General features: G+C 54.5%; 4 protein-coding genes across 4 annotated transcripts; 2 read left to right on the top strand and 2 right to left on the bottom strand.

Annotated features, from left to right (window-relative positions):
* Nucleotides 1–39: 39 nt before the first annotated feature.
* CDEST_13309 (uncharacterized protein) lies at nucleotides 40–1,060 on the bottom strand. The gene has a single exon (XM_062929465.1). The coding sequence runs from the start codon at nucleotides 941–943 to the stop codon at nucleotides 74–76; it is 870 nt and encodes a 289-aa protein (XP_062785516.1). The 5' UTR covers nucleotides 944–1,060; the 3' UTR covers nucleotides 40–73.
* A 1,053-nt stretch (nucleotides 1,061–2,113) lies between these two features.
* On the top strand, nucleotides 2,114–3,980 carry CDEST_13308 (Putative heterokaryon incompatibility; the record flags this gene model as incomplete). Its single annotated transcript, XM_062929464.1, has 1 exon — nucleotides 2,114–3,980. Exon 1 carries the CDS (start codon nucleotides 2,154–2,156, stop codon nucleotides 3,978–3,980), a length of 1,827 nt encoding a protein of 608 aa, XP_062785515.1. The 5' UTR covers nucleotides 2,114–2,153.
* A 515-nt stretch (nucleotides 3,981–4,495) lies between these two features.
* CDEST_13307 (Putative FAD-binding domain, FAD/NAD(P)-binding domain superfamily) lies at nucleotides 4,496–6,176 on the top strand (the record flags this gene model as incomplete). The annotated part of the gene is made up of 5 exons (XM_062929463.1): nucleotides 4,496–4,624; nucleotides 4,699–5,050; nucleotides 5,125–5,440; nucleotides 5,564–5,645; nucleotides 5,700–6,176. 5 exons carry the CDS (start codon nucleotides 4,496–4,498, stop codon nucleotides 6,174–6,176), a joined length of 1,356 nt encoding a protein of 451 aa, XP_062785514.1.
* A 9-nt stretch (nucleotides 6,177–6,185) lies between these two features.
* CDEST_13306 (Putative major facilitator superfamily, MFS transporter superfamily) lies at nucleotides 6,186–8,293 on the bottom strand. The gene is made up of 3 exons (XM_062929462.1): nucleotides 7,876–8,293; nucleotides 6,989–7,782; nucleotides 6,186–6,917 (listed from the first exon to the last, which is right to left on the bottom strand). Exons 1-3 carry the CDS (start codon nucleotides 8,052–8,054, stop codon nucleotides 6,424–6,426), a joined length of 1,467 nt encoding a protein of 488 aa, XP_062785513.1. The 5' UTR covers nucleotides 8,055–8,293; the 3' UTR covers nucleotides 6,186–6,423.
* Nucleotides 8,294–10,218: the final 1,925 nt, after the last annotated feature.

The raw sequence follows: 10,218 nt of genomic DNA, 5'->3' as shown, positions 1-10,218 counted from the left end.
AATTGGGAACAAACATCTGTTCATGGATGATAGGACGCCTTCACCATCTTGAGATTAATAGTTCACAGGCCCCTCAACGTATTCTGCCTTGAAGGTGAAGGAGCCATAGTCTTATCGCCGTAACGAGCGCCATGACAGACCACCGGTCTCCCAAGCCACCAGTCGCGCCGTCTCCCAGAAATTCGAACCTGAATGGCTTCTTCCACGACAAGGAACCCTTGAAGCCAGCAATGGCAACGACATCAGGCATGTCCCGACTGCTCTCGGCTTCGCTCACTTGGTTTGTTCGCGACTTGAGTCGCACAAGCTTGTAGACGGCCTTGGCGTCCGCCATTTCATTCTTGTCCGCTTTCTGCCATTCAAAATCCTCGCGTCGGAGCAAGCCACCGTGTTCCACCTCAACAGAGAACCGGAAGCCAAAGGTGACCTCGTTGTCGAATATGCCCGGGCGCATTATCTCTGTCACACCGTTTGATATCCCTTGCGGTGTGGCGGCTGCGCCAGCTGGGGAGTTCAGCGGTGGTAGCGTGATGATGCTGGCTGTCGAAGCGAGCGTCCAGCCCGGCTCTTCGCTGATCGTTGCCAAAGCGGCATCCTTGTCGTCGGGACCGTTGTGGAGAATCAGGCACGGTTTTCCGTCGTACGTGCCGCCGGCAGCGATGAAATGGGACGACAGGGCGTACAGCTTGTGGTTCGTACTGTCGCCGACATGAATGGTGCGAGTGAGCTTCAACTGCATGTATGCGCTTAGAGATTGGGGTATAGGGTGGTGTAGAGAAAGAGACGAGCTAGTAGGGACGTTGGCACTCGCTGAGGCTGGAGAGAAGCCAAGTTGGGCTGCGGAACTCGATGAAGCCGTGGCGGCGTCGCTCGGTGCGTAAGGAGGCGGCGGAATGCTGCTCTCGAGGGCAGCTTCAGCCCCAGCTTCGGTAGGCTTGCCCATAGTTGCGGTGATCGGATTGGTGCTTCAATTTGCGTGGGTAAAGTGAAAGATTGTAGTGGGTGACTGGGCTGATCCCATGCCCACTTCCATGTAGAGGTGAATGAGACCTGTGCGTGGTTTATGAAACCCAAAATTGTGTAGAAGTCATTTGGAACTCTCGACTTCTCTTATAATTGTTGTCCCTGGTTGGTGTTGGTGCCTATTGAGGGGGCGCAGCGGAGCTGGCAAACACATGCCCTCCCCTTCCTTGCTCACACCTGCAATATTTACTGGGTGTCAAGGGTGTGACGGACCCAGCAGGAGTGACATGGGGCTGCGGATATTCAATGGATCCTCCAGCTGCGGCCGCTTGAAGATTGCAGATCTCGGAGACGTTCCGCCTTGAGGGGCAGTTGAAGAGTTGCAAAAGGGCTGCAAGAGTTGATAACTCATGAAATGGTTCTGCTGCTGGTGTGATATACTTTGGCCTGCTAGGTCACTGAACTAGCACTGACCTGAATAAGATAGCGAAAGTGCTAGATAGAGTAATAACTGTGTCTATCAGCACGTAATAGAGCTAGCTGTTCTGTATAGTTCGTGCTGTTGCGATGCCTAGTTGTGACTCAGAGAATTTGTTTCTTACAACGATCAGTAGATCCAAAACGGTGGATATGTGGCTCAAAAGCAACAACGCAGTCAGTGGACACAAAATCCTTGGGGGAATAGGTAGATACAAGAGCACTCTATCGAAATACGAGTCCATGGCTGTCATACTTGTTTTAGTGACAGATGAAATGGCTGTATAGCCTAGTTACTCACTTCGATTATGGCCCTAGATTTCTCTCAAGTTGAACATAAGCATTTACACCTTGTGCAGAGCCAGTGGAAATTCCCAAAATAGGAGCGTCAGTCGAACCATGGAAATAAACAAACCTTTCTAGAAATGAAGCATTCTTTACTGCACGCCGATTCTACCCACCGCCTATTACGCAGTAAACCTGCACCGAACAACACCGATGATGATCATTGACTGTTTCATTCGGTGATCTTAGACTGAGCCTTGAAGTTATGTCTGCCTAAAAGGAGGCTGGGATTCGATGTTGGTGGGGCTGAACTTGTCGCATGCATGCGTACATAATGATTACCCCGCGGCTTTGAGAAAGGATCGGGCTAGAATATCTTGCTGACTCTCCTACCTCGGATCGGCTTTCTTTCCTGCCACTGCAGACGCATGGTGTTCACCAAACCGGTCTATACGATGTATAAACCCCTCAACACTAGTCGGAGGGAGACAAGACTTGTCACCATCCTTCCAGGTCGGTTTGATGACGCGGTCTATTGCGAGCTGCATGTCATATCTTTGTCTAGCAGCCCTGTTTACGACGCGCTGTCTTATGTCTGGGGAGATCTGAGAATCACGCGAGAGATATTCGTTCAGGGAGCTGCCCACCAAGTCACCGCCAACCTCGAGGTTGCATTACGCTATTTACGCCAGGTCGATAAGCCGAGGGCTCTGTGGATAGATGCCCTTTGCATCAACCAGAATGACATCCCTGAGAGGAGCTCACAGGTCGCCCAGATGGGTCATATCTACAGGGGTGCTCAGGAAGTTGTTGCCTGGCTTGGGGAGGAATCAGACAACAGCAACTTTGCTTTCGACCTGACGGAAGCCGGATCACGTTTGTCATATTGGTGCCGCGGCCTCCAGTCGGACGGTGATCCAGCACCATTGTCCTTCGGCTCGGAACACATTCGTTCTTTGGAGAACCTAACAAACAGATTGTGGTGGAAGCGAGTATGGACGTTTCAAGAACTCATCCTGGCAAAATCCGTCCAGTTTATTTGCGGAAACCGCAGTATGGACGCTGCTACACTCTTCGCGTTTGCCCGAGTGTATTTCCAACACGTCAATACTTGCGACAAATGCGATGCCTCACAAGCTCCGCACCAGGAAGACATGCTGCGGCTCGGCGAGATACTGGCCCCTCTAGTCATGCTGGACCAGTCGCGTCAAGATGCTGCGGGCTTGTATATCCCGCACACGGTACTCCTATATCGCAGTCGAGACTGTACGGATTCGAGAGACAAGATCTACGGATTCATCGGCTTAGAAGCAGCCAACAACGCTTCACCCTCCCGGCTACCAGATTACTCGCTCCCAGTGTCCGATGTCTACGCGCAAGCAACTCGCGACTTTATCGCCACAGAAAAGCAATTGTCCGTCTTCTCGCAGCTGCTGCCCCGATGCGCGCCGCACAAGAGCCCTATATCCGACAACCTACCGACCTGGGCCCTCGACCTGACTGCCGCTGCCACTCCTCAGGTCTCGATAGACATGTACACACGCATGACGAACCTCCGGCTCTACAACTCCACCGAACCCGGGACGTTGACGCTGGCACGCCGTGTGGGGTTGAAGAAGCTCGCTCTCATGGGCAGAATTGTCGGGACGATAGGTTCGCCTCTCGGCGAGCCGTGTCCGGCGGACCATCGCGCAGACGCCAACATTTACTACGCCTGGCGGCACTTTGCGAGAGTGGACGACCGATACGACGAGCCCTACGCCGGGCAAACGCACGTAGCGTACGGCGACGCGTTCTGGCAGACTCTTTGCGCTTCCGTCGTCCCTGCGCACTCCAGGGTCGCCGACTACGGAGACCTCGCCCGCGCGGATCCGAAGAGACACCGCGGGCTCCACGACGCGTGGTGGCACTCCCTCTTACCCGACGACCTTACGGACGCCAGGAGGAACCTCCAGATCGACCACGACATCACAACGAACGAGATCTCGCAGTTCTTCTCCTGTGTCAGCATCGCCACCACCATGAGAAGGCTGATGGTGGAGGAGAGGGAGCATGGGTGGATGGGGTTGGTGCCCCAGGATGCCGAGGAGGGCGATCGTATCGCGGTCATTGATGGTGGCAAAGTGCCATACATACTACGCCCAAGTAAAGAGGAGCCGGGATCATGGTGTTTGGTCGGCGATGCCTACGTTCACGGAATCATGGACGGCGAAGGCGTAGCGCTGGGCGAGCGTCGTGAAATATTGCTCGTCTAGATCTTTCTTAGGTCTTGATTTACGCCCTTCTCTCACCACAATCATCATCCTGAGGACTTTTCAATCCATTCGTATAGCGTTCCCAGACGACCTTTGGAAATTCACCACGTTCCGTCCAGTAACAATACAAAAGTCGACGCTTTCATGTCTACACTGGATCGGTAGGTGAACCAAGGGCCGGCTATTCAAGCAAAGGTCATGTGGAGAGAATGATGTTGCATCAAGAACCTGAAAGTAAGATTTCAATACCCAAAAAAACCACCTTGGTTTGGACTCGGCGACGTGTTTCAACTGTGCAAAGTCCAATACTGAGTGCTTCATCGTGCTCAACTGGTCGTGTACAATCTGGCTCGGTGGGGTTTCCGCCCGCGGGGTAATGCGGACCAGGGTATCTGGCATGATGCACCTCAACGAGGCCTTAAGTAACGGCCACTTGCAGCTTCAATTCCGCAAAGCCTCTTCTCTGTCCATCTCGTTTCCATTGTATATATGCTTCGACGTCACCCACTTCAACCATGAAGACTGCTTTGAGCCTGAAAGTTATCATTGTCGGGGCAGGCATTGGCGGTCTAACTTGCGCCATTGCTTGCCGGCGAGAAGGTTTCGAGGTCGTGGTTCTCGAAAGAGCAAGCAGGATCGTACTGGTAAGTCCACCGGCCTAGTCAAGCCGATTCTTCTTGTCTCGTTTTGACGCAAAGTATCTGATCATCCACCGCAGATGGGTGCTGGCATGCAGATACCGCCCAACGGCGTGAAAGTCGCGCGGCAGCTGGGCTTCCTGGACAAGCTACAACAGGTGGCGAACACGATAGAGGCTGTAGAGCTCCGCCGATACGACAATGGCGAGCAGCTCTGCGAAGTCACCGAAGAGCAGTGTCGGAAGGAATACGGCGATCCGTGGATGGCCGTCCACCGCGCCGATTTCCACAACGCGTTGTGGCGGACGTGTCAAGAGCTGGGAGTGAGCCTCGACCTGAATATGGAAGTCGAGAGGATCGACTTTGAGAACGGTACCGTGTACATGGAGGACGGGGACGAGATTTCCGGCGATGTCATCATCGGCGCCGACGGTATGGGTGGTGGTGGTGGTGCCCTGGTAAGACGTTGCGCAAAGAATCGTCGCTGACATGTCGCATAAGCAAAGGCCCTCAGTCCGTCTGCCGCGCGCAGCTCCTCGATACGCCTTCGCCGCTGATTGACACGGGTGATGTTGCCTATCGGGCGGTGCTCCCACTCGAGTATCTCAAGGCCCTGAACGACTCCCGGGTCGACAACCTCTGCGCCCAGAACAAAGTCATCACATGGCTGGGCCCGAATCAACATGCAGTCCTTTACTCGGTTCGAGGAGGGCAAGAATACAACCTCATACTGATTCGGTCAGATCATGGTGAGCCCGGGGACCCGCACCAGGGTGGCGATGCGGGGGAGATGAGGGACTACTTCGCCGGGTGGGATGAGATGTGAGTCTATGCGTTCTCTTTCTCTCACAATTGTATTGTGAGCAGATGATGGGCGGTGTACGCACATAAACAAACACGCAGTTTAAAGACTTGCAGACACTGACGGATTACAACGGGTTACAGACTGAACAAAATCTTGTCTTTGGTACCGCGAGTCCAGAAGTGGAAGATCTGTACACCACCAAAGGTTGACACAGCAATTAGGGTGCGTCTGGTCTCCTGGTCCTTCTTCAAAGTCAGAATACTTACATGCTTGCAGGGCGGTTTTGCCATCCTCGGTGATGCTTTTCACTCGAATCTTCCATACCAAGCGCAAGGAGCAGCAATGGCCATGGAAGACGGCGCCTTCTTAGGCAAGATCCTTGGCCTGGCCAGAGGATATGTGCTTAGTGGTCGTGGGGATGCCTTGGATGCGGATTCTTCCGAGACACAGCTTCGAGACAAGCATGAGGGAGATGTCGATTTGAAGAAACTCGTTCCCGCTGTGCTGGAGGGATACGGGGCGGCGCGAGGCACGCGAGCATCTGACGCTGTACGCGGCGAGGGTCGCACGGAGCCGGTCCGGAAATGGTTTCATCTGCCCGATGGGCCCGAGCAAGAGGCAAGGGATGCCGCGTTATCGCATACCGACGTGAGAGACAGGTCCGCATGGCGTGATGACTGTCTCTCCTTGCTCGGGTACGATGTTGTTCAAGAAGCTGAAAAGGTCACTGCAGCGGTCTTGGAAGTACGATAGAGCTCCTTCAGCAAAACATACTCAACACTCTCCATCCCCGCTACATTTGCTGTTTCTATGGTGAACAAGGGGGCTTTGCTCTATTTACAATATTATTTAAGTGCAACTTGTACTCAACTCCATTTCCCCATCAAGCGAATAACACTTCTACGATCTAAGTAGCAATAATTCCCAATCATGATAGTAAATGACTTTTCCGATCCTTGATAACGTTTAATCGACATTTGTCTCGTGAACTCATGGCAGCTCAGGCATCTCTCGTATACTCGGACTTTTGGCGCCAGACGTGGCCGTATCTCATAATGACGACCGGGATGGGCGCCAAACACATGCTGAACGCCCCCAGCATCGTGAAACCCCAACCATACCCGAACGTCTGCACCAGCGGCCCGCTGGCTAGCGGCAGGAAGGTGCCGGCGAGGCACCGCGTCACGATGACGCCGGTCATCGCGGAAGCGGAGTACAACCCGGCGGCGTCGACGACGTAGGCGGAGAGCGGCAGGGAGGCCATCAGGAGGGTGAAGCCAAGCATTGCCACCGACAGCAGAAGGAAGCCGACAGGCAGGTGGAGCTGTGCGATCCAGCCGTACGCGGTGATGGAGAGAGGCAGGGTGAAGGCGCCGATGATGACGAGCGGGAGGCGGTACTCGGGGCGTCCTACAGGATCGTTTCCGCGGAGCTTGATATAGATCCTGTCCAGACTGAAGTTGCTGACTAGGACACTGATGAAGGATCCGACACCTGGGTTGTGTTAGAGGGCCGAGTCGTCGCCAGAGGGATGATCTTTTTTTGAGACCGAATCGAGAACTTACTGAACGACATGAACGAGAGGCCGGTGAGGGCGGGCGAGAACCCGTACACATCCTGCAGGATGCCGGGCAAACTGATGGACATGACATAGAAGAAGGCGAACGTCACGCAGCCAAAGAGAGAAAGCCCCATCAAGACGTGGGATTTGAACAGCACATGGAACGGCCGCTTGACGGACTCCCACAGCTTGAGCATGCTCTTGTGGTCGTCGACGCCGGCCGGGTGCAGGGGCGCGCCGTGCTCGTCGGCGTGCTTGGCGGCGCGGCGCCTCAGGATGGTCATCTTGTAGGTCTCCCGGAAGCAGGTGAGGAAGAGCAGCTCGCAGACGGCGGCCAGGCCGGCGCTCATCCAGAGGACCTGGCGCCAGCCGAGGGTCTGGGCGATGGCGCCGCTGATCATGGGGCCGACGGCGCCGCCGATGAGGGGCGCGAGGGAGACCATGCTCATGGCGGAGCCGCGGTTGTCCGGGAGGAACATGTCGCCGATGATGGCCGGGTTCAGGACGTTGGAGGCGACGGCGAGACCGGTGAGGCAGCGGGCGGCGATGAGGAGCGGGGTGCTGGCGCTGAGGGCGGCGAGGACGGTGGCGGTGATGAAGAGGATGTTGGCGGCGTTCATGACGGGGTAGCGGCCGTAGATCTCGGACAGCGGCGCGATCAGCAGGGGCCCCGCGGCCTCGCCCAGCTCCCAGATGGTGACGAGCAGAGCGCTCGCGGGGGAGTTTGTGCCCTCGTTATGGTCCAGGTCCTCTATGATGCGCGCGGCGACGGGCACGACTGAGATGCAGGTGAAGGTCCTGTAAGTGGGTTAGTCCCCGGCGTGGGGAATGGGGGGGGGGCGGAGGAGTCGATGCGAAACGTCTACGAGGTGCTTGCTTGGGTCAACTCACACAGTGAAGGCCGTGAGGGCCAGCAGGCCGACAATGGTCCACTTGAAGGGCGTCGGCCACTCTCTGGGGTTGTCAGAGTCGCCATTGGGATCAAAGTCGAGCAGGTGCTTCGATAGGTCTTCCTCGCAGAGAGGGTCCTCCACCAGCAACGGCTGCTGCTCTGCCGCCATAGTCGCCATCTTCCCTTGTGTTTGTGTGTGTGTGTGTGTGTGTGTGTGTGTGTGTCTGTCTGTCTGTACTGAGAGCGAGTGGAGGGGTTTTGCTGGTCGACAGGCAACAAACAAATAGGATTGGATGTTGGTGTGAAGAGAAAGCAACGGGCGATGGGCGCCAGAAAACAGAACAATGGACGACGACGTTACCGCTCCTGCAATGCGCGAGTTGCGTGCTCGCCCCACGCCCTTGGTCTATCATCCTGGACCGGAAAGAAAAAAAAGAAAAAGAAAAAAAAATTCGATGGCCGGGGGTGGGTGGCAACAGTGGGGCCGCGATATTGACCGTCCCACGTGACACCCGTTTGGTTATACGACGGAACCGTGGTTACCCTCAACCACAGAAACAGATGCAGATGGTACGTGAATAGCCGACACCGCCGTAAGGGTTGCTAACCAATTTGGAGTTGTATTATGCCTTGGCACGGATTCCGGCTCTCTGTAGTTGACGCCTTTTGGTGGGGGGGGGGGGGGGGGGGGGGAGAGGCCACTGTCAAGGGAAAGGCGCGCCAGATGGCCTAACACCCCCTACCACATCAGCACTAACATCACGGGACATTGTGAACCGACGCAGACCGACCGCCGGGCCGGCCGGAGGACCCGACTCGGGGCGCCGAATCCGCACTACGCCAAATCGGGAACTCTGCAGGGTCTCTGCAGGAACCCCTGCAGCCAATCAGCGACGTTCCCCGGCCCGGTGAGATTCAGGGACCAAATGCCCTCTAGGCCCGGAATCGTATCTATCTTATTTTAGTTTGCGCGGTATTCTTTCCGTTTTCTAGTTCTTCATCGTTCCCAGCAGCATCATTCCCAGCAGCTTTGTCTGACCGAATTGACAACACATATTGGAATCGAGGCTTAGATTGTACACACGACTTGCTACATCTCTCACTATCATGAATTTGAGATATTGCTGCTCAGATAGCTCTAGTTAATGGTGAGGATATCTGCTTGTCACGCAGAGGACCGGGGTTCAATTCCCCGTCGAGGAGTCTTCGATAGTCTGGTGGTGAGAATAGCTCTGGTTAGGGAAGACAGGGCCGAAAGCTTAAATCAAGATCCACTGAACTAGGGCAGTAGTTGCCCATCGCCAATCAAAATATAAATTCAACCCTTAGGGACCGACTGTGGGACGTGCTGTTTTTGTCTCGAGTAGATAATTGACAGATTCCTGCCTCAATCGTTGAAGGCCCCATTCTATTCCGTTGAGCTTCGGGCGTCTGGGTTTCTCCTTCCATTCAAAAATGAAAAGAAAAAGCAAAACAGCAAGAAGACTCTAGCCATGGATTCCCTCTCTTCATCGAAAGGTCAGGGTGCCCGCATATATCATCGTCATCATCCAGAAAAACAACATAACGTAGCAGAGCGCGAGCGTAAGCTCGACCTCCCTCTCAGAGCCAGCCAGCTTCAGGAGCGTCTGCATAAGCATGGTGATCTGTATGATCAAGAGAACACCATGCCCCGTAACCTGTTGTCAGTAATCGCTCATGTTCTAAACTCTTCTATTGTCTACAGCTTGAAGTACGTACGGCAGGCGACTTTGACCTATGCGTGTGATGATTTGAAGCACTCCAGGGGTGGTTTGACGACAGATGACGCTTGAAGTTGGCGTATTGAGGGCTGGGCTGTTTAATTTGGAGCCATCCGCAAGGCTTGAAACCGTGTAGTCACCCATCAAGGCTTGTGGTTCGGAAGTAGACCGCCCTCGAACATGTGTCATGATGGTGTTCAGAAAATGTCTGTACTTTGGAAGTACTGGTGGCGATGGCAGTCAGATTTGATTCTAGAGCATCCGTGGGACTTGAGAAAATCAGTTGAGCTGATGAGTGACGGAGGAGATTGAAGTTTGCGAATGAAGCAAGTGGATTCATACTAGTTTCAAAGTACATTCATTATGCATATGTCCAACGATCGGATCTAGCTACCGGCTTGGCTGGGACCCGGAAAGTGGCGCTGAGGCCCACATCACAACAAAAGAGGGACAGCCGACAGCAACGCTCGTGATTGTGGACAGTGGAAAATGAAAACAAGACTGGTCCTAGGACCCCATCCCAGTACCTCATGGAAGAAAGAAAACGAAAAACATATGCCCCCCAGAGATCTCACAGCTGGATCTGGCAACACCTAAGAG

The sequence above is a fragment of the Colletotrichum destructivum genome, chromosome 9, assembly GCF_034447905.1.
Source record: "Colletotrichum destructivum chromosome 9, complete sequence".
NCBI classification, from domain to species: Eukaryota; Fungi; Ascomycota; class Sordariomycetes; order Glomerellales; family Glomerellaceae; genus Colletotrichum; species Colletotrichum destructivum.
Note: the sequence above shows the minus strand (reverse complement) of the source record. Positions and strands in the feature narration are given on the sequence as shown.

What these genes read in the sequence shown, in the direction of transcription:
- CDEST_13309 (XM_062929465.1), bottom strand. Translation starts at nt 943, where the DNA reads ATGGGCAAGCCTACCGAAGCTGGGGCTGAAGCTGCCCTCGAGAGCAGC.
- CDEST_13306 (XM_062929462.1), bottom strand. Translation starts at nt 8,054, where the DNA reads ATGGCGACTATGGCGGCAGAGCAGCAGCCGTTGCTGGTGGAGGACCCT. An exon ending in GCCCTCACGGCCTTCACTGT is followed by an intron (nt 7,783 to 7,875) that starts GTGAGTTGACCC and finishes ACCCACTTACAG; the next exon opens with GACCTTCACCTGCATCTCAG. An exon ending in CCTCTCGTTCATGTCGTTCA is followed by an intron (nt 6,918 to 6,988) that starts GTAAGTTCTCGA and finishes AACACAACCCAG; the next exon opens with GTGTCGGATCCTTCATCAGT.